Source organism: Electrona antarctica (genome assembly GCF_951216825.1).
Source record: "Electrona antarctica genome assembly, chromosome: 5".
Taxonomy (NCBI): domain Eukaryota; kingdom Metazoa; phylum Chordata; class Actinopteri; order Myctophiformes; family Myctophidae; genus Electrona; species Electrona antarctica.
The window spans coordinates 16852654-16879534 of NC_136810.1; the positions used below are offsets into that span (position 1 = coordinate 16852654).

Consider the following 26881-nt stretch of genomic DNA (forward strand, 5'->3'; position numbering starts at 1 on the left):
TCTCTGTTGTTCAATTAATTGAAAATGTAATCGATAGAATAATCATTAAAGATGGAGTGCCACGATTTTTGTATTTTTCCAGTTTTATGAGGTCTATGAGGTGACAGTACTTCATTAGACACCCTGGAGTCGTTTTTATGTGCAATGGTGTATTAACTTTGTATTTAGGGTTTCTTCCTGGAGGCTGAACCCTTGACAGTCAAACGGGCCAATGAAATAAACAGTAATATAGTGACATCACACTATCAGCCCCTCCCCTAACCCCTCCCCCTTTATCATACAACTACAGCTGTGGGTGCGGCTTCAGTTCAGGTGGATCACCACCCATCACCACCCACCAGGCAAACCAGGCATACTTAATTAACTGGTGGGCGTGTCCACATAAAAGCATGATTTTAACAAATACTGTACACTTTTTGGAAAAGGTTCTTCCTCCTTATATTATAATAATACCTGATGATCATGTTTTAGGGTGGAAAAAAATCATGGCACTCCATCTTTAAGAAACTAATCCCAGGTCGAAGCCCTATTGTTAAGGAGAGTTCCAGAATGGGGTTCTATAGGATGGAGTTGCAATCTGCTTTCGGCTGGAAAAGACGAAGATGCTCTCTGCCATGCTGTGATCCTGTGCCGTGCTCACGGTCCACAGAGAAAGAGGTGTGAAATCCAACTGTGACAACCTGCAAAATGACAATGGCAGCTCCGACTGCAAATGGAGCCCATTGTGTCGCTGTAATGCACATTGGCCTCCGGGCTGGCATGGCGTGTCGAATGCGTGACAACTGTCTGGGAGGAACAACGCACATGCATCCATAATCAGTGGTGTAAAGTAACTAAGTACAGTACATTTACTCAAGCGCAATTTTGAGATTTTTCTTTTTTCTTTTTTTTGAGTGGTGCAAACCACTCCAACAACCAGCTTTGTCTGTATGTTTGTGTACCTGTGTACGTACGTGTCCGTGCACAGGTGAGCATGGTTGCTATGGTTAGTGTGTGACGTCACTGACATAGCTGATCAGACTATATAAGACCTTGCACCACTCAGTTCACACGGGTGTGATTTTTTACACAATGTGAGACATGTGAGCTTGTAGATCTGCGTCAACGTTTTATACAATTTATATAAATTCTGCATAATGAGTACTTTCTACTTTTGGTAGGCTACTTTAAGTACATTTTGATACCAATACTTTTACTCAAGTAAATTTTGAATTCCAGACTTTTAATTGTAACAGAGCATTTCTACATCGCAGCATTGATACTTTTACTTGAGTAAAACACGTGAATTTGTCCACTGTACTAAAACGCACATGCATCCATTATGCAACGAACGCTGTTCCCTTGCACACTCCACTGAGCAGCAGATGTGCAAACGTGTGCCACGAAAATGTGTTTTACACTCATGGATGACTTGTGCATTTTGTATAATTACTTTTGTGCCTCCCCGGTAGACTTCGGCATATTGTAGAGTGTGTGTATTGGGCCTAGATGGGAACATGAAATGGCCAAGCGTAGCAATGAATTAAACTCTTATATGTACTTTGTTGACGGGGTCTCCCAAGGCTCTATACTAGGTCTGCTCCTTTTTCTCCATCAACACCAAATATCTTCACCGAAAACCGCCTAGAACCTCACAGGGACGTGTTGTAAGCTTTTTACAACACATTACTTTCTTAGTGTTATATTCTCATGATGTTTGCCTGTTTTCGAATTCGGAGGCTAGGTAGGGTTCATGTGGTTATAAAGGCAGACTTAGAAATGCATGAACATCAGACTGAGAGACCATTGGAACAGTGGATGTCCATTTGAGGCAGTGGCTCTGGCATCTTGCCTTTATAGTTTATATAGGCCAGTGGTTCTCAACCTTTTGAGTTTGATATGCCATTTTGAAATCTCCCCCAATCATTATACGTTGTATTTGTTTGAGCGGCGCGATTACATACCAAGTTAATGCAAAGACGCACTGTTGCATTGAGTGATGCAAGTGCGTCTTTGCCGGGGAAACGCAAACAAAGCATTCCGTGGTTGCTCCTGTGGGAAAATCCCAAGTGAGGCGATGATCGCCTCACATTCGCCTCACATTACCTATAGCTGACTGGCTGGCAACTCATTTGATGTGTTTTATGGTTGGCCCACTTATGCTGCCCAGGTGAGGACTGACTGACTGGCCATGACCATTGTGAATCCCCAAGCCAGGTATTTGCATTATTGGAGAAGATGCATTGTTTGCCGGGGCCCAGCCAAGGGTTTTAAACGTGCCTGGTGGGCGCTCAGAAGCCAGTGTGAGAACACTCAGGCAGCTCATTGCTGTTTGTTTTGGCCACTTGCCTTTTCCCCAGATGAAATCTGGGGAAAAGGGAATATATCCAAGGACACGCATAGGCACACATGCAAGCAACAAACACACCGAATAACAAGGGAGTGAAACAGATGCATACCTGGGCAGAGCAGATAGTATTTATCTAGGACATGACAGTCCAGTGGTGCAGTGGTAAAGCAGAGTGTGGGGGTTCAAATCCACCGCGGTGCATTCGGCTTTATCGAGCGTCTGCTCTATAAGACCACAATTGCTGTACCACTACGAGCTGGAGGGGGTAGGATTAGGATATCACAGCAATGACAACACACACAGAAATGTGTGGGGAGGAATCAATGTCATAACGGCTAAATTGAGGAGAAATAGGGGGGAAATAATAAATAATAAATAGAGAAGAATTATCAATAAAAAGATAAAAGTGCTTGCTTAGGAGTAGGACGGTGACTCCATGATGATAAAAGGCAGAGCTTGTAGTTCAAAGACATGTTTGGTGACACTTGCATTCCAGCATATTACGCTCTCTGTGGAAACACCAGTGCCGCACTCTGCATCTACAGGATGACAATGAGGCAATGCTATGAAATAACTTGAAATGCTATTATTTCAGAATATAAATTTCAGAACGGGTCATTCACAGGTCTTCTGTCAGGAGCTGGGAAGAGATAGTTTAGAGTTTCCATGTGTTAATAGCATTTAATCTAGAGCTCTGTTAAAACATTATTTAATATAACGTAATAATCAACACAATACAACCCAAATGGCACACAGAATGTGTTAAGAACATTATTAGAATATTTCTCAGCAGTAGGGTGTGATTAGCAAGTGAAATTGGAATTAAAGGAATTAATTATCAGAGTTAAAACACTGTAAATACAGTGTTTGCAGTATTTATTTTTAATATTTAATTTAATATTACTTCTAGGTAAACCCTTCCAACACTATCACTTGCCTAGATCAGGAGTTCTCAACGTTTTTGGCTGGGGACCCCGGAAATGCTTTGGCCATGTCTCGCTATTTATACCATAATCACAAGGAAATGGAATGCTTCAACCATATACCATATATCTAGCCCATGGCATGTTTATTGTACTACACACACAAACTTTGAATTAGCTCAAACCTTTTCATGTCAAGGATCCCCACAATTATTTGAATTTGGCCGCAAACCCCCCATCTCTAAATATTTTGTTCCAGGGACCTCCAGAAGCAGTGAAGCACAGATTTGGATTAAGAATGTTCGCTTTAAAAATATACATTTTCAAAGATTTGCACAAATATTCACTGATAGCGTGGCACAAAGTGACTTGTTGCTTTCCCCGGTTTTATGGGATAATGAACTATGGTAAACAGTTGAAAAGTCTTCATCCATTTGATACATTTTTCGGGAAATCTTTTATTAATTTTCAGACTCAGTCTTAGTCCACATGTCCACATGTTCGTTTAAAAATAATACCGGTGTGCACACGGCCACGCTTTGAAAAATATCTCTGTCAATGTGAAAAGGTATTAAGCTGGTAAAAAAGGCAGCTGTCTATTAACACCCAGTCAATAACTGTAGTCTTGTGATGACAGGCAAATAATATAGCGCCCAGTCTGTGATCTTCCTTAGATATCTTCTGACTATAAATGTACCAAGTCTCATGTACGTCTGTACGTACATCTGTAATCCACGTAACTCGAGAACCATTTGCCCCACCTACTTCAAATTCGACACACACCCCCACAGAGAGTGCAGTGCCCGGTGATGAGTCGATCGGACCCACGGTTGTCCAGAACCGCCACAAAAGGCCTCGGCCCGGGCCACAGCTGACATCACAAGGCCTCTGCCCGGGCTAGACTCCATATTTGGGCATGCCTAAATACGGGTTCGTCTCACCGACTTCTGACATCATTCTGACATCTGCATAGACTCCATATTTTGCACCGCTCTAGTATCAATAAAGACTCACTCACATGACACCATTTTGTCAGTGCCATGGTGGTCAGCTAGGTCGTATTGACTGATGGTATTCTCCAGACAGGAGAAGGGAGGAGTACCCAGGGGCATGGTTTGGTGTGGTCCCAGCAGAGGATGGTAATTGCCACCCCCCACCCCCTAGCGTTCACAACTTTTCTCTCTCTTTTTACTGTACCTTGTACTTTTTAGAAGCTGACTCAGTGAGCTATGCTCAACAATTCCAAAGTACTCATGCAAATGGCGAATCAATGTTTGGAATAATGAATCTCGAGTTGACGCATGTTTCCTCCACCTTTACAGATTAATCTGACTCACGACTTAAACCCTAGTCTTAGTGGAACAGGCAGTCAATACAAATGATTTCTTCACCAGAAATAGTACAAGCTCATAAGACATGAGTCATAACGCATCACAACGTGACATGTTGTGAGCTTGTATAGATCACTATTGCAGGTGATTGTTCCCCCCCCAGAATAGGGGTTCAAGTAGTTAAGATCAGTGCTATAATGGACGTTGATTAGTACGTGCACCTAAAACCAAGCTCATTGCTCATCCATCCATGTCTATATATATATATTCAACGTAAGTGTAAAGTGCAGCACCTGGCACAAGCTGTTTACGGAGGCTCGGTTTTGTGTGCCTACACTCCTGCACTTCTCAAAATCTATGCTCGCTCTCTCTCTCTCCCCCTCCCCCCCTCTCTCCACAGTAACCTATGTCGTTCAGTGCTGTATCTGATTATGCACGTTCCACATGAAATGTTCAGCATCTGGTGTAACCCGAGGATATCTGGGTGATATTGCCTCGATCCAGGTGTACTATTTGTAATCAAACCGTGTCAATGTCATACTGGGATTACAGAATGAGTTTGAGTTTTATAAACACTGCTATGGCCACATGTTGTCTTGTCTGTGGAACTATGGAATTAATTATACTACTGTATTGCTAGTGGTTCTCAAAGTGGGTTCCGGAGACTCCCCAGAGGCTCTTGTTGGGGTTAGTTAAAGGAAACTATATTTTATATTTACTAATATTGCTATAGACTAGAGTGGTTCCTCAACTTGTTTGGCCGTGCACCCCCTGTTATCGCCTGACCTAGCTGACCCCCCCCCCCCCCCCCCCCCCCCCCAGCCTGCAAGGAGGAATGTCACGTCATGTCAAAACTTGGCTATTGTAACTCCCTCCTTACTGGCCTACCGGCATACTCACTTAAGCTTCTCCAATTGATCCAAAATGCCACAGCTCGCTTGGTCTTCAACCAGCCAAAATTCTCACATTTTTGGCATTGACAGCAACCATATCTTGCAAGTCTAATCGAACCCTACAAACCCTCCTGTGCACTCAGATCAGCCAACGCAGGGAAGCTGGCAGTTCACTTGAATCGCCGGGACAACGCTCCACACATCCCAAAATCTTCTCCCTTCTGGCTCCAAAACTATGGAATGCACCTCCCATTGCAATCAGAACTGCAGACTCACTCCCAATCTTCCGCCGTAGTCTGAAAACCCATCTCTTCAGACTGTATCTTAGCCCGTAGCACTTGCCGTAGCACTTGCCCTGCTAGCCCTGACAACCATACAGGCATATGCAAATGCTCACCTTATGTAACTTAGATAGCATTTTATGTAGACATAGCACTATAAAGTATACAGCATATGAATAGTTTCATTATATAGATAGCCGGTTCTTAGCTTACGTATGATTCATGATGACTATTTGTATGTATGATGTATTACCATGTTTTTGTTCTTGCTTACTGTAAATCGCTCTGGATTAAGATCATCTGCTAAATGCCTAAATTGTCTAAATGGTGTATTTATGGTGTTATAAATAACACCATGAAACCGCCACTACCATTTTCATGTCACGCACCGTCTAAAGTGCACCCGCTCCACAGTTGGGAATGCCTGAATTTTTGTTCAAGGTCTGGTGACATCCATTTGCTTTTTCTTTTTCCTGTAATGTCTTTATCTGGACGGGGACGGAGGGGACGGGGGGGGGGGGGGGACGGGGGGGGACGGGGGGGGTGTTGGATTTGTGGGGTCCGTGACATGACAGTGTTTGTGAACCTCTGTCCTTTGCCACCCATTAGTTTGTTCTGAATTAATGAATCGCCCGCGGTGAAGTGGCGAGGTGGTTTGATTAGGCTTGAATATATTATCACTGTGGGTGTACTGCAGGAAGATTCAATCAGTATAGTTAAAATAGCTGATCTACACGCTCCAGTTCAGTTTAAAATAAAAACGGACATACAACCATGTTTCCACGCGACAGCAACAACTTAGGAATTATAAACAGGCAACAGTCATTATTGAGAAATTAACCCCCCTGACAGGCCAACTGCATCAGCCTGTCAGGGGTTAATTCTTCCATAATGACCACATCACTGCTCATTATCCAAGGCTATTCACGGCTACTTAATAAAGAAGACGCATAATATGACAAAAAAACAACAACAAAACAATGTTATTGATTGAAAAATAGGGTCATTGCTTAATGCTTACGATAAAGAAAATAGTCATTTAGATTATTGGTGTTTCTTCGTTTCTGGGTGTGATATGACATTGTGTGTTTGTTTACGTGGCCAAAGTGACTCACTTAAGGCTAGGCACGCTCAACTCCCCAAAACCTTTCAGGTCAAAAATGGATGCAGAATGCAGATTATTGACCAACATCGGCGCTCACAGTCAATAAGTCTTTAATATGCTGCAGCACGCAATGACAGACCGTCATTGTATACTGCAGCATATATTAAAGACTTTTGGCTATATGTCAAAAACCAAGCACAGCTGAATTAATATCATCAAGGTGCTCAGTCCCTTTCTATAGCAACAGTCTGTTCTTCTTAGCGGTCTGCCGTTGAGAAGACTTTCTGAATGCAGAGACTGACCACTCTGAATTGAGCATTCAACCAAGCCATGTATACATTTAATTGCGTCCAGACTTGGGATGCTAGGGTTCCAGTGGTTAAAGTGGATGGCAGGTTATTCCACGAGTGTGGAGCACAAAAACAAAAAGCACATTGGGAGTTGACCCGGGCAACATGTAATGTAGCCCCGTCCTGATAGCAGGTTTGATCGGCTCCTGCCGTCTAAAATAGACCTGAGGTAGGAGCACTGATGGAATATTGTAAATGGGTCATTTGTTTACATTATAGATGATATAATCACTATTGTCAACAGAATGTGGAGGGGTGTTTTCTTGTCTTTTTCTTTTGTGTAAGTCAAGTGTATATTGTATGCTTAATTGAAAAGTCATTAAAAAACTCCATTCCAAGCTCAACACAATACCATGTGTTGAGCTTGGAATGGACCAGCAAACCTCTTAGAAAATACGATGATGGGTACTGCAGGTATGGAGCACTATTAATAACGGCGTTATATAACGAGACTACTTTTATTGGTACTAACGGAATAACCTAATGAGTTAGTTTTTCAATGTAGTAGTTGTATACGTTTCCACAAAAGTAATCCCGTTACTATAATGTGTCCCTGTTCATTTTGTTGGCAACATTTATCCTCCCATGTCGCAACGCATAACGTATACTATACATCCTGCGTCTACTACATCCTGTAAGTTCACTTAAGAAATAAAACTAGTGTTACCGGTAGCTTTTATTTTGAATAGGAAGAGTGTGGCAGATTACCCTGCCACTGACACATTTAACAGTTGTTGAATATTTTCCTGCATTCTCCCCTAAAATAGTATGTATAAGGACACAACAATGGGTTAAAGTCTCACCTTTATTATTGAAGTTGTAAATCATGTTTGAAAATGTTTGACACTTGTGTCATGTTAGCACATGAAGCAGTGCTTCCTGGTTCTGGCAAGGAAAGGACCCAATTCTGCTTCTTCTTCTCTGAGTTTTATGGCAGATCGCACCAACATAAAGGTGCATACCGCCACCTACTGTACAAGAGTTTTGTTTCTCAAACAGTGCAACTTATTTACAGTGCCCTTCACCATATCCCCTTGCAATACTATTCAAACCACTCTACTGCTCAGACCCAATGGTCTGAGGTGCAGCAAACCCTTCCCTCAGGGTATAATCAAGGTCCTCTCCCGTTATGTCCTCGATGTCCAGGAATTTCCTGGCCGCATCCAGTACCATCTTTATCCTTTCTGATTTTCCTTGTATTTCAATAGCACAGTTGATAACCATCGCGATAAAAAGGACCCAATTGTTGCACCAGGCTGCCTTTTATAGTGCCTGACTCCATTGTAGGGAGCATGCTCAGTCCATCCCACTGGATCAGACCATCTGTAGGTTTTTGTAAATAAATATGTGAATTATGGAATCATTGTGGATAAATATGATGTATAATGTGTAACGCTTTAAATGTGATTATGCGTAAAGTAGTTATTGTCTCTGGACATGGGGCTGTTATAATTGTGGAATCAATTAGGGTTGGTACGGTCCAGTGGGAGGGGCCTAGCCTATTTAAGAAGGGGGTCCTGCCACTGTCAAGCAGTCAGCAGGAAAGAGCAGAAGGGAAGAGACAGTAATAACACGTTTAAGATTTGGACATACAGGCCTAAATGCGGCATTATTTATGATAGGAAAACACAACACAGGGAGGTGCGATCATTGTGGGGAGGAGGAAACAGTTGAGCATGTGATGATGAACTGTAGAGCTTATGAAGAAGAAAGAAGACAGTTAAGGGAGAATTTAGCAGAAATGAAAGAAAGGTACGACTTAGTAAATATATTAAGAAAAGTGTCAGGAGACAGGTGCTATAAGCACCTTTTGGAATATTTGAGAGTAACCAATCTGATTGATAGAATATAGGTTTGTTGTGGTAAGGTAACTCAGGAATCCAATAAGTAGGATGAATAAAGACACCAGTAGGTGGCGGTAATGCACAGATTTGTTTGCCAACCGCCAATAAACCCCACAAGAAGAAGAAGAAGAACTGTCAAGCAGTCAATGTAGGGCTGTAGTGGAGGAAAGACCAAGAGGCCCAACCTGTTCAGTCATTGTAAATAGTGTGTTGCTGTATTTTGTTGGGACACCATTTGTGCCACTTCTGGACGCTTTTGAAAGGTTAATAAATAAAACTGTTGGATAAGTGCCTTTTGTGCACACACTACCCTCACTACAGGACGGAGTGTGACAAAGAGGAAGTCTGTTTTTTGGTTGTAGCCAACCACGATGACAGGAGTGGTGGACTGGTTGTGGTGGTGGATTAAACACAACATGCTTTTAGCCAAAGTTCATAAAAAAAACATGCGTCGTCGACTTAAACAATGTTGGCTGAACACTTTGGAATTACGTTAAACATGATAGATCCTCCGTGGCAGCGTCATTAGGTGAGTACTAGTTAGTTAATTGTATAAGTTTCATGCTAGTATTATTCATCAACAACAGCTGCCCCCCAAAAATAACATGAACAGGTTACAGGATTCTCTGTCACTGCCTGCAAGGATGGCCGCGGTGCCATTTCTTATAACCTTTCTAGTTCATACAGTATGTGAGTCGTGGTCATGGGTCCACACGAGTTGTTCATGATGTTGTTGTTCATGCGCGCCGTGGCGTGCAGAGGGCATGCATGTCATGTGCGCTGGTTGGTTGGAGCGCAACAGCCTCATCTGTACTCTGTGCACTCTTGTATAGGCTACGTGTATAGGCTGGCGATTGTGGTGAATTATATTTGTTGATAAAGAGAGAGCTGTAAAGGGGATATTGTCTATGGTCAGTAGCCTATGGTGTATATTCATTCTTTAATTAATATGAGCTGTGCGCCCTCACCTTCGTCTTCAATGTTTGTGTTTACACAATGTTTGTGTTTACACAAAACCTCAACGCTGGACATAGGAGGGGCTAGCGCACCTCAAAAATATGGGTAAATATGAGAAGCCTTGGAATATTAGCTTCCCTCTAAAATTGAGCGCTGTAGAATGGGCACCAGTCCAATAGATGTATTATGCTAATGATGTACACAGTCCTAGATGAGCTCAAAACATTACAAAAACAACATTTTAAACATTGCCTTTGCAGATCCTAACTTGAGCAATTTTTAAGTTAACTAGACCGGTGTCTGACCACTAGACCTGTGCCTGTCAGACACCGGCATACTTGGGAATGATGCAAGTTGGGAACAATGAAAGTTTTTATTCAGGAACCACAGTATGCAATACCTGTTATATCAGTTGTCATAGCACCCATTTCAGCTGTCTGTCTATGTAAGTCCTTGTGCAGTGGAAATCATTTGGCTCAGGCAGAGGCTGGAAACTGCAGTTAGGCTCATCAGGTCCATTGCATGGCAGAGGCTGAGCAGAGCCTTTTCTGGCGGTTCTGGACAACTGTGTATCCGACCGACTCTAGGCCGGGCAGTGTGTGTGTGTGTGTGTGTGTGTGTGTGTGTGTGTGTGTGTGTGTGTGTGTGTGTGTGTGTGTGTGTGTGTGTGTGTGTGTGTGTGTGTGTGTGTGTGTGTGTGTGTGTGTGTGTGTGTGTGTGTGTGTGTGTGTGTGTGTGTGTGTGTGTGTGTGTGGACCCTGGAACAAACGGTTCTCGAGTAATGTGGATTACAGACGTACACACGCACATACTGTACGTAGGTACACACGTATGTTCACACAGAGACTATACAAGTACTACACAATTAGACAACAGAAACATTCTTTCAGGAAACAGTGACACAGAGTAGGTATACCTATAGATTAAAGCATATACAGTATAGACCAGTGGTTCCCAAAAGTTTTAGCTCAAGACCCAAAAAAGACTCTCCCTGCAGGGACCCAAAATAGTGAGCTATTTTTGTGCTATTATTTTTTTCATGTCATTTGCTTGATTCCTTATTTATTTATTCATGAAATTGTATATAAAAAAGGTTATTTTTAAATAATTTTGGTTTTATTTTATTTATTTTGTGTAGGGATTAATTTAAAAAATATTGCTTTTAAATGTAGCATACAAGAAAAAAATGTTTTTATTCATGGCCGATAAAAATGCAACCCACAAATGGGGTCTTGACTCATTGTTGGGGAAACGATGCTGATGTGTGTTCGCCTCACAAAGTAGATCGCAGAGTGAGTTTCTCCAGGAAATCTCGTTTCATCTGGGTCAAGTTAACAGTCCCAGACCACTGAATCACAAGGTCCCCCAACACAAATAAGCACCGACACAATCCCTGCCCTGAGACTGTCCTTCCAAATCTCACGCTACGGTAGGCACTGGGCAGGCGAGAGCAGTGTTTCCCAGGTGACGCTGTCTTGTTTTTCTAAGGGACCAACTACATGTTTGACCTTATTTGACAACATCAACCTCGCATTGTGGTTCAGCCAACCAGGATCGTAAGCAGGTGACGGGGACCGATGTTGCAGGAGGAATGCAAGGCGATGTCACGTCAGATTACGGCACATATGAGTTTTCTTATCAGCACCTGTCAGCCCCAGTCGGTGACGAATGCGAAAACAGGATGTGATTTGACGAGGAAAGCAAAACATGTTTACCCAGAAGATGAAGTCTAGATAAATATATAGACTCTATGCAATACGTTGTTTAAGCAACATGTTTAACCACATGCGTGTCCCTATTCTAGGCAATTCGAAACTGGCTCCCGTAAAATCTGAATCCCCCCCCACCACCCCTCCCCCCTTTTCCCCTCACTATATATGTTTCTTTTCCCTTTTTTACCTCCATTATGATGAATTCCTGTTCTGTTCTTTGTCTATATAGAAGTGTCTATTTGTACGTCTCTAAATGTTTTGATGAATTGAACATGGTGGACCCTGTTGTAAACAAGTGTAATGCTTAATTGGGTCGTCCACTCACAGTTAACAGCCTTTGTATTGAGTTTGTGCTTGAAATGTACTGTAATTCTGCAAACTGTTAATAAACTTTTCAATCAATCAATCAATCATGTCATAATAGGCAAACATTCCGCAGAAATAGTCAAGTCTTGTAGATCGACTACAGTATTTTGGTGTAGAGATGTGTTGTAGCTAGATGGACAAAAAGAGCAGACCAAGTTCAGACCCATGGGGCGCCCCCGAGCAATATGGGTTGTAAGTGATTTAAGATATAGAAGTGCCATATTGTACAAGATTGGTGCTGCAGAGAGGATGTAGCTATCGCAACAGATGCAGGGCTGTTTGTCAACATCAGAACTCGTACAGTAAAATGTCAGCAGATGATGTATTATCCAACACAAATCGTCAATTATAACTTGTCTTCACTTGTCTCGTCAATTTAGTTTAATGTGTGTGTTAAACCTCTTCCTCGTATCAAATGTTGATACGTTTTTTTTTGTTTGTTTTTTGCAGCAGTGAGAGCCAGCTCACCGCATGGCGGTTTTAAGTAAAGGTCCGTGTCAGGGTTAATGAGCATTGTCAGGCCGCCATCTATCAGGCGTTCACTGACCGACTAGCCGTGACAACTCCATTAGCCTCGTCTGTCGACCTACCGCTGGCGGACCCCTCCTCTCAGGGCCCACATTTAACTCTGGGGTCATTCCAGGACCGCGAGGGAAGACTATAGTGGAGACTTATGAATGAACCACTGTAAAGGTAACATACTGTACCTGAGAACTCGCTGCGTGGAGGAAGCAATTGCACTTAAAAAAACATTTTTTTACCCTCGTGTTCATCCATCCATCCATCCATCCTTTTTCCATCCTTTCCAGCTTTTAGTGTGTGTGTAAACACAAACTTTGACAACACAACATTAAATGTCATTGATAATGAATGGCCAGTTTTGAGTGTTTGTGTAAACACAAACATTAAAAGCTGGACATAGGATGCGATTCGCCCGAAATGAGATGATGTATGATGATAAGAGCGCCCCTCACTTCACACGGATATCCATCCATTCTTCCCGTGGTCAAAGTGATATATATAAAAAAGCTTCACCGGCATAGATGAGCAGCAGTTCCACAATGGTTGGAATCAGCTGATATTCACTGTTGAAAATATTACTTAAACATTTGTATGATGCGATAACCGCATGCAGATGATACCTATACAGTATACACAATCCAACTACCCCAATTTAGTCATTATGCCAATAATTTCCATCCCCACACTCGTCTGTGTTGTCACTGCTGTTGTATCCTACTGACTCACCTGCCAGTGAGAAGCCTCCACCAGGAGGACGCAGAGCCCCCGTCCTATTCCTCCCACCCAACACGCACTGCTTACTGGTCCTAGACCATAGGAGTATGGGCATTAACAATTATCACCCACCCCACCCATGACAATGTACTTTTGTTTGAGTCTGTGAACACGTGGACACAGAAGTGAAAGAATTAGAATGCTGAATTGCTGCTGTAAACGCAGAGGTCTCCCAATGAGGCTTGCGCACATCCAGTTCCTTGCTGGTGATGGAGAAAAAGGTAGATACATACAGAGAAGGAGAAGTCCGCACACAGTTCACTATCGCCTGATGAAGACCGCTCACGGCCCGAAACGTCGTGTCCTGAATTAAATGGTGTTTTAACAAAATAAACACTGTTGGAGCAAAGACTGTGTGCGGACTTCTCCTTCTCTGTATGCTTCTGTCATTGCAAAAACTCCTGGTGCATGGCTCTATAATAGACCAATGTGACATGGGTGGCATGTCTTCCTTGTAGTACCGTTATGTTTGGACAAAATCTGTAGGAGTTATATACCAACCACTTCCTTTTCCCCTCCATCATGCAGGCACCCCAGCTGACCAGGGGGATGCAGTATAGAGACCAGGATTACGGCATTGTTTATTTTTGTACCTACCCTACGGGACACATTGGGGAGAACATAAATGCTCTTTTGCTAAACCACCTAGGGGTATGGGTGAGCATGGGCAAACCAAATGGACCCTTCCGGGTGTGTCACTCTCAGAGTTACATGGCCATGACTTCTGAAGGACCCCTGCATTGGGGTCTACTGACCCCATGTTGAGAACCAGCGTCCTACACCATGATGTGAAGTAGTCTACAATATCTTGAAAGGCTTGAAAGAACACATTAAACAATCTTTTCAACCAAAAAACCAATTCCATTTGACACACACACACAAAAATGTCAAATGAAAATGGTCATCCTAGCTCTGGCAATCCAACCAGAAAAACCCTCCCACCCACACTACGTCTGGCCACGGAGCTCATAGTGTTCACTGTGACCTCCAGGGAATGTCACAGAAAGCGCCGTGGGTGACTCCGAGTTTTATCGAATCATGACCTTAAGATTCCAATCTGTAGTGAATGGTGAGGACCTCACTCGTTTCGACCAACCCCGCTAGTCAACAACAACAACGCAATCGATCCTTGCTTATTTCTCTCTCTCTCTCTTTTGTATTTCTCTCTTACCTCACAACGTACACCCTCTCTCTCCCCTCCTCTCTCTCTCTGTACCTCTCTGCACCAACCCCCCTCGGGGCAGCAGAGGCAGGGTGTAGGTGTCCACCACCACACACGCAATTCAGAATAACATTAAGCACATGATTTATAGAGGCTGCTCCTTGCTTTGCTCTAAAGCCGAGCCACAGAGCTCAGCGGGTGTCTAGTGTGTCATAGAGCGGAGCCGCAGCAGTACTTAGTAGCTCCTCACACACTGACCTACAAGTCACACAGTGTTATACCACATGTGTAGTGTGTGAGGCTGAGGCACAAGCCTTTAAGCCCTAATTGCAGGACTTACGGTTTGCTGTGTAAAGACTGCTGCAGGGTTTCCAAATCCAAGAGAATTAACAAAATCACACACAATGCAAAAACATGTAATATAATACAATGGGAGGTGTATAATAGAATTGTGCATCCACACTTGGTGTGTGAATGTCTGAATGCAATGCACATGTAAAGAGCTTTGGATAAAGGTGCTATACAAATGCACCATTTACCATTAATTTACCGACGGCAGAGGAACTTCTTATCAGAGTTTCCCCGGTAGGACGTAACGCGTGGAAGGAACACGTTCTTCCAACCAGTTGGATTAAGAGCGCCGTAGATTTAGACTTATGAGCCTTTTCAGTCGGCCTGTATACAATAAGTGCATAAAGGCGAAACACAAAGAACCTGCTGAAGAAGGAAAAAAACTCTTTCTTTGAATACTTGACGCGCATAGAAACACTAAGGTTTATGTGGTTGGTTTGATTTAACTGCTGTACATTGATGAACCATAAGTGAATGTAGATTCAATGTAATAAATGGCGAGATTGATGTACAGTATACGACTATACGTATAATGTGTATCATAATCTTACACTGTCCCTGTATCACGTCTTACTGCCTGTGTTAATGTGCATATATATATATATATATATATATATATATATATATATATATATATATACCAGTGCTGGGTGTCACAGACAATTTCCTGTATCAATTATTATACCCAGCCAGCCGAAGAAATTTGATTCTGATCAGATGTTATCAAAAACTGTCATTGGAATCCCACAGAGCCTAGAATAGAAAAAATGCGCCGTCAGCACAATTTACCAGAAAGAGATTTTTCATTTCTCTGCCTGTTCTCTGTGTGTGTCCCTGGAGCTCTGTTTGTAAGGACACACAGGTATTCCACGCTGAAATGGCTCATTAAAGCAGCCGCAAGGATCAAGACACGAATATGAAAGTGTACCGATCAGCATTATCGCCAAATTAGACAACTAATTACAGCAGCAACCCTCCCATATGTCACTGTCACCCTCCAGATGATTAGAAGTTTAGAATTTCTTTCCCCGCCACGTTTTCTTTGAGAATGTAATTGTTTCGTTGTATTCAACTCTGTGAACTCCCTCTGGTTCTCCTAATTTACCAAGTAGCTTTATCACTGTTATAACACGTGTGAGTCATTCTTGTTGTTGTTTCACAGTTTATATTTTTGAGTGGTGCAACCATAGGGTGTATGTACCAACAGGGGGCGATGTTGCACCACTCACTTCAGACAGGTCTGATTTTTATAATGTGTTGGTGCCTACGCAGTACGCACGCAGTCAAATACACAGCAGGTCAGGAAAGTTAATTGATAACGGATTCAGATGCAGATAGACCTTTGGGAAGTTGCACTTCTTGTTGTTGCCAACAATACAGAAATATCAGCAATTATAATAAGATTCACAAGTGACACATGGCTATATTCTCCACACACAATGATTTTATTGCAGTGCATTGAATGAATATTCTCACGATAAATGTGCAGAAACTCTAATACGTCTGTCTGTAGTTCACATATCTCGACCGCCCGACAGACTGAGGTCAAACCCGGCTGCGCACATCAACGTCGACCCCAGGGAGTTCCGTGCTCTGCGTCTGGTTGGTCGGATAGGTGGTTGTCCAGAACCGTCCATTCCGACCAATATGCCCATACATACAGTAGCCATATATTCAGCTTTGGTTGTCCAGAACCGGCAATCTGACCCATGATGATAACAGGGATCTCCATAATGTATGGGCATAAAAGGGACAAGGAAAGACGGACCTTGCATGCCATATTGGCATGCAAGGTACACCGACAGACAGACAGGTGGGGCATTCATTCCCATATTCATCGTTCCCAAGTAATATTAACCCATTTTGACCTGAGGTCAGATTCTAAAAATGTCTTCTACATCCTGACAGTTTTCTGAAAAAGCTATGTTTCTATGTCAGTCGCTATTTTTCAATAGCTAAAGCATAACATAATGCTAACACCAAAAGGGGTTCCCGCCCAAAATGGGTTAATAATGGAGGAATAATACATATTAGCTGCTATCAATAGATTCCACTGAGTTTCAGTATATGAGTTATGTTTCGTTATGAGGTCTGGGTGTCAAATGAGCAGCAATCTTACATCAGCCTATAACCTATAACAATATCCTATAACGGGGAGAATATGTCCATGTGCAGCCTTGGAGACCGCGTACGATCCAACCCAGAAAGATGAAGGAATAGCTTCATATCGGTGGAAGTCAGAATGATTTATCTGGAAATAATTCACTTCATACAGTACGTTTCCCCTCGTGGTGACCCCCTATACATCTTAATACCATGCATGACACCTGGGCTACTCTCCCAATACAAATCCACCGCGTAGTATTATTATTGTGATCGATGTGATGCAATTAGACACTGACTGGCTTGGCTCTATAGCGCCACCACAAGGCCACATGTTACACTTACATGTACATGCTTCTTTACTATACCAAAGATATCTGCTGGATTGCTATGCAATTCAGTGAGATATAAAGAAGATAAAATAGTCATTGTGGTTGTGATCTTGTAGATAGATCTGCTTAGTATAAAATAGTGCTTAAATGGTTAATTTCTTCCACAGAATGCATCCTGCTGATTTAGATAAGGGGTTCTCAACGTTTTTGGCCGGGGACCCCCGGAAATGCTTTGGCAATGTCTCGGGACCCCCGCCCCGCCCCCTCCCGACCCCCAATATAAATTGACTGCTACAATAACCTTAAACCATTTTGGGCGGGAACCCCTTTTGGTGTTTTAAGCATTGTTATAATTTATAATTTTATAAATAGCAGATCTACAAGCTCATAGCGCGCCACCGAGTGGCGCGCTACGAGCTTGTAGGTCTGCTATTTTTGAAAAATCGTGAAAATATATATATATATTTTTTTTTTGGAAAATAATTTGGGGACCCCCTAAAATAATTTGGCGACCCCCCGAGGGGTCGCGACCCACGGGTTGAGAACCCCTGATTTAGATGACACTCCCCTCTATCTTCATTAGGTCAGAATGTGCACACGTTGCACACACATCCCACATTGTAATGGGCCAGATTGCTATGAAATGAGCTGAATGCATGTATGCTCCCCGGAGAGGCTGACCCTGTGGTTTTTTGTGACCCTGCCTGGCCTTTCCTCTTATGTCGCCCTCAGGCCAACATGTCACGTTTGTAACTGGAGATATATAATAAGCCAATTGTAGGATGGGACCGTATACTGGTTCTGGTGCCCAGGATGACCTTTCCAATAGCACCACCCAGCTGAAATGTCTTATTGGGTGTTAGTGGCAGCTATAAGGGGCTGTCATCATCCTCTGGGTCATTTTATCACCCTCTCAACCAGGGCAAATAAAATATATAGCATGGAGGGGGGGGCTCTGCGTTTGATACACCCCAGGGTCGATCATGTTTATGTGCAGTGGGGAATTGAATCAAGTAGGGCGTTCATTTACAAAAAACCCACAAAAATGTTAGAATATGGAGATAAGAGGTTCCTGCCCGACAGCCAACCACGATGTACGTACTTACACGTACGTACATGCTTGGTATTTGGTATTTGTGCTCTTTTCAAGCATTTAGCTGTACTATTAATTAGGGGTGTAACGATACATTCTAACAGCGATACGATATGCATCACGATACATGGACGATATTGGTTCATTATGGCGATCCGATACGATTAAATGATTTGAAATCGATACAGTAACTATTTAAAATACATTGACATTATTTTAAGTAGTAAAAAAGTAATTAAACCCCTCTTTTTCATTTTTCTGTTTGCATTTCGGACCGGATATCAACCGTAAAGATGGCGGATTTGCTGCAAAATAGGCTTAATTTACGTTCTGTAAACACACATTACCCACTTCAGCCCTATAGGTACATTTTGGCCATTTGAAAATAGCCGATCACAATGTGTTGCTACAGCTATTTTTACATTTTATACATTTAAAAACTTGTGAATTGGGATATTCTGCATAATGATTTGTATGCCAATACTCCTGTACTTTTCTCAAGTAATATTTTAATTCCGGACAGATCAGAGAAAAAAAAAAATGAAAGAAATCCACCACTGTTTATAGGCCATTCATTTGTTGTCTGCCCTGGTGTTGAATGTACAGTAGATACATGGAGGTCTCGGGCCAGCCACTAAGTGCTGGCAGGGCCTTTTGTCTGTCTGTCTGTCTGTCTGTCTGTCTGTCTGTCTGTCTGTCTGTCTGTCTGTCTGTCTGTCTGTCTGTCTGTCTGTCTGTCTGTCTGTCTGTCTGTCTGTCTGTCTGTCTGTCTGTCTGTCTGTCCTTTCCCCTCCACTCTCTCTCTCTCTCCTTTGAATGCCAATGAATGTGTGGAGCTCTGCCCTGTACACAACTGCCCTTTGACTGAAGTGAAATCAATCAGACCTTCAATCGTTCTCTAAAGGACCATTATCCAATCTTCACCGGGCCTGTCTAGCTGTCTGCCAGTGAATCTATGACCCCGCTCACCACCTTATCCGGTCTGCCTGTATGTGATCCAGACCTCGCCGTTAGTTCACACTACACTAGGCTGTGATTCACAAGCCATTCTCAATCTCAACCTTTTGAAATTCAAAATCAAGGACACCCAGTTATTTAATTATGTATTTGTTGCTTTTTACACCACGTTTCCTCCCCAATGTAGTCGTTGCGCTATGCCAGTTGAGTCCTTCCCACACACTTGTGTGTTGTCACTTGCCAATGAGGAGCCCCCACCGGGAGGACGTAGAGCCTAGCCTATTCGTCCTACTCCTACCGCCCACAACACCCCTGGTGACAGTCACCGCCATCACCCCCCCAGCCTGTACGTGTACGTGCTGTGACTAATATCAGCCCTCCGTGCCCGGCTTCCCTCCTCCGAATACGGGCCAATTGTGTTCGTATAAATAGAGTAGAGTCTACTCTATCTATACCGGATGCACGCGGTGGATTCAACCCCCTGGGCTGCGCGGTGGTGCAGGTACTTTGCTACTGCATGTGCCACACCCGAGCCCCTCAAGGATCCCCAGTTTGATATGCGTTGGTCCTCGGACCCCCAATTGACTACTAGTCTATGCTGTAAACTATTTAGTGTTAATTTAACTCTCTAGAGTGTACAAATGTAACCAAATGGGTCCATTCGGTTCCATTTTGTACACACTATAGTTACAGACCCATACAAGTCCATTTGGTCCCCATTGTGTTCCCCAGACCCGAGGTTGAGAACCGGTAGACCAGTGCCAGCTGACAAGAAACAGCATTAGAGGTGACTGGGAATAGTTAGGCGCCGTTCATAATATAGTCATGAATGTTTTACATCGACTGGATGATCTATTTTAATTTGGTTTCAAAATGTGTCGAGCAAAGCTCTTGCAGTTATGCTTTATATCGCTCTTCTTCTAATTTAATACACAATTAAAGTGCACTTTGGGAAATGGAGACTGTTAAACTTGCAGACTGCAGATGCAGCCTCTGAATTCTGTGAGCAACTTTGGTGCGTACGCTACATAACTATATATGTAATCAGTGTACATATCTTCTCAGTGTTGCTGCGAAATCAAAATAATTGTCTGTGTTGTTCATAAACACGGAAGGAAATGTGGGACATTATAACTACTGTATAATAAAACAAAACACACTAAAAAGACATGCATATCTCAAAATCTAATTGCAAAGGTGCTGGATGGAGAAATAGCCGTACCTGCTGTAGTGAAATTGAAACGAAAAATGGCTTCCGTTATTGTTTTTCATCTGCAAGAGTGAAGAGGCTCTTCCTCAGACTTATGTTACATACTGAGTCACCATCTTCTTCATATCCATGTTCATATCATATTTAACATGCATGCACATTAATATGATACGTCTGTGTGCAAGTGGTCAGATGGTTGGACCATGTGCATTTTCAGAGCGTGATTTAATCAATCAATCTATCTAATCAATCCATCGGTTGTGTTCATATTTGTGACAAAATTTGACTGAGGGACTGCCATAGGATTTTTTTGAATTTGTTTTCATGTCATATGAAAGCAGGGAATCATAGCTTCAAATTGACATATTGGTTGTTCAGTTTGACCCACCAGTTTTGGAGATATGGCTTATAGAGTAATGTCTTGCAGAAAACAGCTTGAACGGGCTTGAAAGGTTCACTTCTGTGGTCTCTAACATTACACCTAGCTACATGTTTAAGCATTTATTTTATATTTACATGTCGATTTCAGCTCTGACACTTATTTCAGACATGCTCTAGTACTGTATGTGAAGGGTGACTGTGGCTCAAGAGGTAGAGCAGGTCGTCCAATGATCCATGGGTCGGCGGTTCGAATCCCGGCTCCTCCTGTCTACATGTCAAAGTGTCCTTGGGCAAGACACTGAACCCCAAATTGCTCCCGATGTGCTGGTAGGTACCTTGCATGGCTTCCGCCGCAATCGGTGTGTGAATGTGTGTGTGAATGGGTGAATGTAATGCACAATCTATGTAAAGTGCCTTGGATAAAGGCGCTATATAAATGCACCATTTACCATTTACCAAGAGTCTGCCAGTGCTATTAACTCATTTTGAGGGAAAAAAATCAAAGTTTTTCTCCTCCTGGTGAAAAGCTGGAGTTTGCGCGATGGCAGGCTCTCAGTCAAATCTGGTCACATTTATTGGTACCATGAAGGGTACTGCATCCATGGAGCAGCGCCCTGTTGGCCAGGTGTAGGTAATCAGTGCTGATTCCACTTCAGGGCACCCCTCTGTGGATTCGTCTATACCTACTAACACAAATCCTGTCTCCACAGATTCCCCAGATCAGCTACGCATCAACGGCACCAGAGTTGAGTGACAACACGCGCTACGACTTCTTTTCCCGCGTGGTGCCCCCCGACTCATACCAAGCTCAGGCCATGCTGGACATCGTCACCGCCATGGGATGGAATTACGTGTCAACGTTGGCCTCCGAGGGGAATTACGGAGAAAGTGGTGTGGAGGCTTTCGTCCAAATCTCCAGAGAATCGGGTAGGTGCGGTGCTTGCTTTTGATTTTGTCTTCTCGACTTAACACTGTAGCTTACGAGCTATGGGTGCTCCATCTCGTAATCCTCGCTGGATTTTGCAGCATCACCATCCTAGCCTTTATAATATGACCAGGCTTTTTATTGGGGTGCAGTGCAGCTCTGTGGGTTGTAGTGTACGCATTTCGCTCCTGCATTGTAAGTTAGTGATTGCTGTGACAGAACTGAAAAATGCATGTTTGTTTAAAATCTATAGACCACCTACAGAATAGATTCTATACAATGTTTTCCTTTGTGCTGCTGAGAGGACACAGTTGTATTTGGGGCACACTTTATTTGACTGTGTCCCTTTTGTGTGTGATTGTCCCCAAAAGCCTAGTTCACCCCAAAGATTTGTGATGAAACCATTTTAAGGCTGATTTATACTATGATATTTATACTATGATTTATTTGTGGTTACGATGGTACCGCTCGCCGAACACAGCCGATCTACTAGTTCACGACGCGTTATGGATGCCATTTGATGCCAAGGACCGCTTCACTTCACCAATTTTCAACATCACATAATTGGTCATCACTAATGCTCTAAGATATGGCACCATTTTGAAAGAGGAGGGCTGTGGGCAGTTCAGAAACGAAACCTGCCTAGAAGTGAAATAATCGCGGTTTGGATTCAAAAAAGATTTCAAACTTATACAATTTGTTTTTTATTAATGCAAAAAACAATGCTTAATCCATTTCAGCATTCTAACGTTACAAGAAGAGAAAGGCTATTAGCTTGGAATCCCCATCGATGACGTCATTGGAAGGCAGGTTTCTGATCTGATGTAGTGATTAGACGGAAATGGTCCCATCTTATAAAGAGCATAACCATTAGTGAGGACCAACTATATGAAGATAAGTTGAAAACGGATGAAGTGGTGCTTTATGGACACAACCTCACATTAGCAACATTTTCAGTGTTTCGCAAACTCATAGAAGAGAGAGCACGATGCAAGCTGAGCTTCTAGACAACCTCCATGCTAGTGGCATGTGTGTGTCGCTTCCCCATTCTCTTCAAGGAAGCTTAGAGAAGGAAGTGTCATGGTCAGGTGACTTAGCCTGGCTAATAAGCCAGACCGAATCAGCCGTTGGCAAAAAAAATTGCCTGCCTGATTTGAGTCTGGCTTATTAGTCAGGCTACAGGTGACTGTGCTGCGCCATGACACTTTCATCGGAGCCAAATCTCGCACCGGAAGTTACATGAATACAAAGCAGTGAATGGACCAGCTCATAACTGTAAAAGAGAGCTGGCTCTCATCACCCTCTCCGCCTGAACACTGGTCTACTTCTGTGTGCTAAGCAGTATAGTAGCCCAGTACGCCAGGACTTTCACGGTCTTCTCTTCGTCTCAAATAGCTGTGCTACAAATCACTAGTAGCTAAGGTGTTAAAAACACCTCTTCAAAAGATAAACCCATTACAAGTGGCTTCCGTCCATACATGTACATGTTAGTACTGTATAGCTCCCCTACAGAGCTGTTGTGTGACGTGCACACAATATTATGTTTCATTAAATATGCCATTAATAACTTATAATATCATGCTATAACACCTTTGACTCATTCTGTAGCCCGGAGACACACCATTTGTGCGACCCAAGACTAACACACTGTGTAAAGTACACACACTCCGTTACCCACCGCTGATGGCCTGCTTGTACGAGGCTATCAGGAGTGACCCTAATTAAAACCTTAAAACTATCCTATCTGTATCACGTTCACAAGCACAAGTTTATGCAGTGTGCGTAAAGTCCCGGCGCGGGCATCAAAGCCAGCACGGGAGACTCCCTATGCCTCCCACACGTCCGCTCGTCCCGAGCTCACTTGTATGAGGCGTCAGGGATTGAGGGATACAGGGGAAGATATATAAACACACTCGCAACTTTTAATCTATGGCTTTTATGAGGCAGAGATCTATAGCTGCTTTTCCACTTGTATGTGCACTGCGCGAACTCTCGCCTCAGACTGGTCAGGTCATAGCATACAATTATCACATTGTTCCGCCTGCATGAACCCGTATAGAATATCGGGACGCAAGGGGTTAAATGTTAAAACACAGTATACATGCGTGGCCAATGTACTTCAACCGGCTCCACTGAGACGTTGAAATATAGCCACTTTGACCTCTTTGGACTGGCAACCTATGCGAGCCTCTTCATGCAGCCTGTCCTCCCTTTCCGTCCGTGGAAGGATTGAGGGATGTGGCGAGCCACTATCATCATCAAAATAACCATTCCTGTACTTGCGGATCGGGGCGTGCCCGGATCCCCATACCTTGCCGTCTAAACACTGGCAGGCTATCACTAAGAATTCAGTTGTTAAATCAAACTAAACTTACCCCACGGAGTGACAGGAAAAACACAGACAACGGACATACTGTATTATTGGGTAATCAATAACACAGGAGGCCATCGTAGATTACACTGAATTATAAAAAATAGGTTTATTCAAGTCAAATCAAATGAATTTACAAAATAGTAAAAATATAGGAGGCAGAGGACTCAGTCAGCCTGCAAAAATATTAACAAGCACAACTCCCTATTCTGGTTGAGTGGGAGATAAAGCTTAGAGGTGCGCAAGCAAAAGTCTTCTGACTGAACAAAGGCACGTTCATACTTTTAACACCTCGGTTCACATAGCGTCATTTTTAGAGATATGACCCTGTCCAGGCGTGATCATAGCAAGGGGCACGAGCAAACACGTCCGTGGACACGCATCTGTCCAGCGTGAACGTGTAAAGAGTTCCTTCAGTTCATTTCTAGCCAAGGTCAACAGCGTGAACGCGTTTCTGGGTTACTACAGTTCATTATTCAACTCTGCTGCTATAGGAGAAACACAATATACAGCGACTGCAATAATGTAATGAATGCATAGATTTAACCCATCGGCTGCCTTGCAAAAAACACTGTTTCATGAGTATAATACATGTGGGGTCAGAACACATAATTTAAAACAGTAGTACAGTAGCACACGTTTTATGTCACACAAGCATAACATATGTCCTCGTTACTGAGACGCTCAGGGGTGGAGATCTTTGGGGCCACATTGGGGCGTCACTGGTTCGCCACTTACAACAATAACAAACATTATTTATGAACCATTGAGACCTGTGTCATATAATCGGTTCAGGCATATAAAAGAAGACATATCACAGTTTGTTTTCTAATCACTTGCTTTTCGATGTGCAGAGAGTGCACAGGACATCATTTTATTTGAGGATTTAAACAGCGATATTTGGCACGTTCAGAAACGTACTTTTTGCTCTTTAGATACCTCTATAAAATTACACAGTGTACACATCAAAAAGCAACACAGCAGACATAATGTGTTATATGTCTTCTGTTATTTGCCAGAAGTGATTACTTTACAAAAGGTCTCAGTCATTCAGAAATAGTGTTTGTGCGACGAATCTGCCGTCTGGAATTGCGTGATGGCGAAAATGACGTTGGTGACCATACCTCCATTTCATATACCTTGATTCTCTTGTCCCCAATACAATGGAAGACAGCCAGCATTAAAGAACGAGAGCCTGACGGTTGCTAACCGAGCATCCAAACGATTCTACCCTGAACAAGACATCTTTGTGTTGCCATTACCCTCTAGTGTGATCAATTAAGAAAACATTAGGTTTGGAGAAGGGGAGTGGAGGGTGGCGAGGCTGTTACGAGCTAACATTTCAACACGGGCGCATATAGAGTGCACAAGCAATATGTTGACAATGAACAAGATAACAGGTAATGTAATTGATTCTCCAGGTACTTACTCATCGGGTATACTCTGTCCCCGGCCCCCCTCCACCCCCTATCCACCGTGTCGTAATTAACCCCCATGCTTTCGGCATTTCAGAGTGCCTTTGATGAAATTATTATTGCATGCTCGCGGGCCCTGCCATGGACATGTGCTCGCACATTAATTACATTGTAATTGCCCGCATTGGAATTCATAAGCCGTAACATGTATGTCCGAGATTAACAGCGAGTAGCGCGCTGTAGCCTCGGGCCTTTTCATAAATGAGTCCAAGTTTTCCGGTGCGGTGTAGAGAAGACACAGAGGATGCCAGCCTATATAATCACCCAGGGTCCCAGCGCTGCCCGGGCTCAGCTCTCTGAAGGCTCTCCTGGATCAATCAGAACCTGTGATTGGCATCCCACCTTCTTTCACACGCACCGCACCGCATTAACTGCTGACTGCACAGGATGAGAGCGCTGATAATATGGAGCAATAGAGATTTGGAAGAAGCAAACATATTCTCCCCCCTCTCTCCCTCTCTCTGTCTCTGTCTCTCTCTCTCTCTCTCTCTCTCTCTCTCTCTCTCTCTGTGTCTCGTCTGTCTTTCTCTTCTCTCTCCCCCCTCTCTGTATCTCTCTCTCTTTCTCTGTGTCTCGTCTGTCTTTCGCTTCTCTCTCCTCCCTCTCTCCGAGTCTACACCCTCTCTCTATCTCTATCTTTCTCTCCTCCCCCGCCCCCCTCTTGACTTTGAGGTTGCCCTTTAGTAACTTATGGTTCAAACCGCAACTTCAGCAAGATTCTAGTAGTAAAGTAAAAAACAAAAAAGAAGAAATCCTTCCCCATGGGTTGGCCTGTGGCTACTGGCTAGGTGCAGTAATGAGCTGAGACCAGGCTTTAGTCCTGGCTCTCATGTTACGCAATAGGACTTTACTTACTTACCCTGACCCATTTTGTCACTATGAACTGGGGGAAAAATATTAACCACTTTCAACAGGGAGATCCATTATTGAGTGTCATTCTTGGTGGAATGTTTGTACTTTCTAAACAATTACAACATGTAAATAAAATTATAATCGCCTTTTCAAAAATAGCAGATCTGGAAGCTCACAGCATGCCTCATCCTGACACGTTTTGAGTCTGTAGATGTGCTACAGTATGTTCACTGTTACAGCCATGTTACACAACCAAGGAGGTGTATAACAAGAGACGGTTGG

At 43.1% G+C, this 26881-nt stretch overlaps 1 protein-coding gene across 3 annotated transcripts in view; it reads left to right on the forward strand.

Moving 5' to 3' along the window:
* The window catches only part of grm8b (glutamate receptor, metabotropic 8b), a 289106-nt gene that overhangs the window by 66585 nt on the left and 195640 nt on the right, over nt 1–26881 (forward strand). For 2 of the 3 annotated variants that reach the window (XM_079500972.1, XM_079500973.1), the window contains exon 2: nt 21687–21903. In XM_079500972.1, the coding sequence (XP_079357098.1) occupies nt 21687–21903 (217 nt within the window). Of the gene's footprint in view, nt 1–9334; nt 9586–21686; nt 21904–26881 lie in introns of those variants that run through there. The other variant, XM_079500971.1, reaches the window with a different exon arrangement.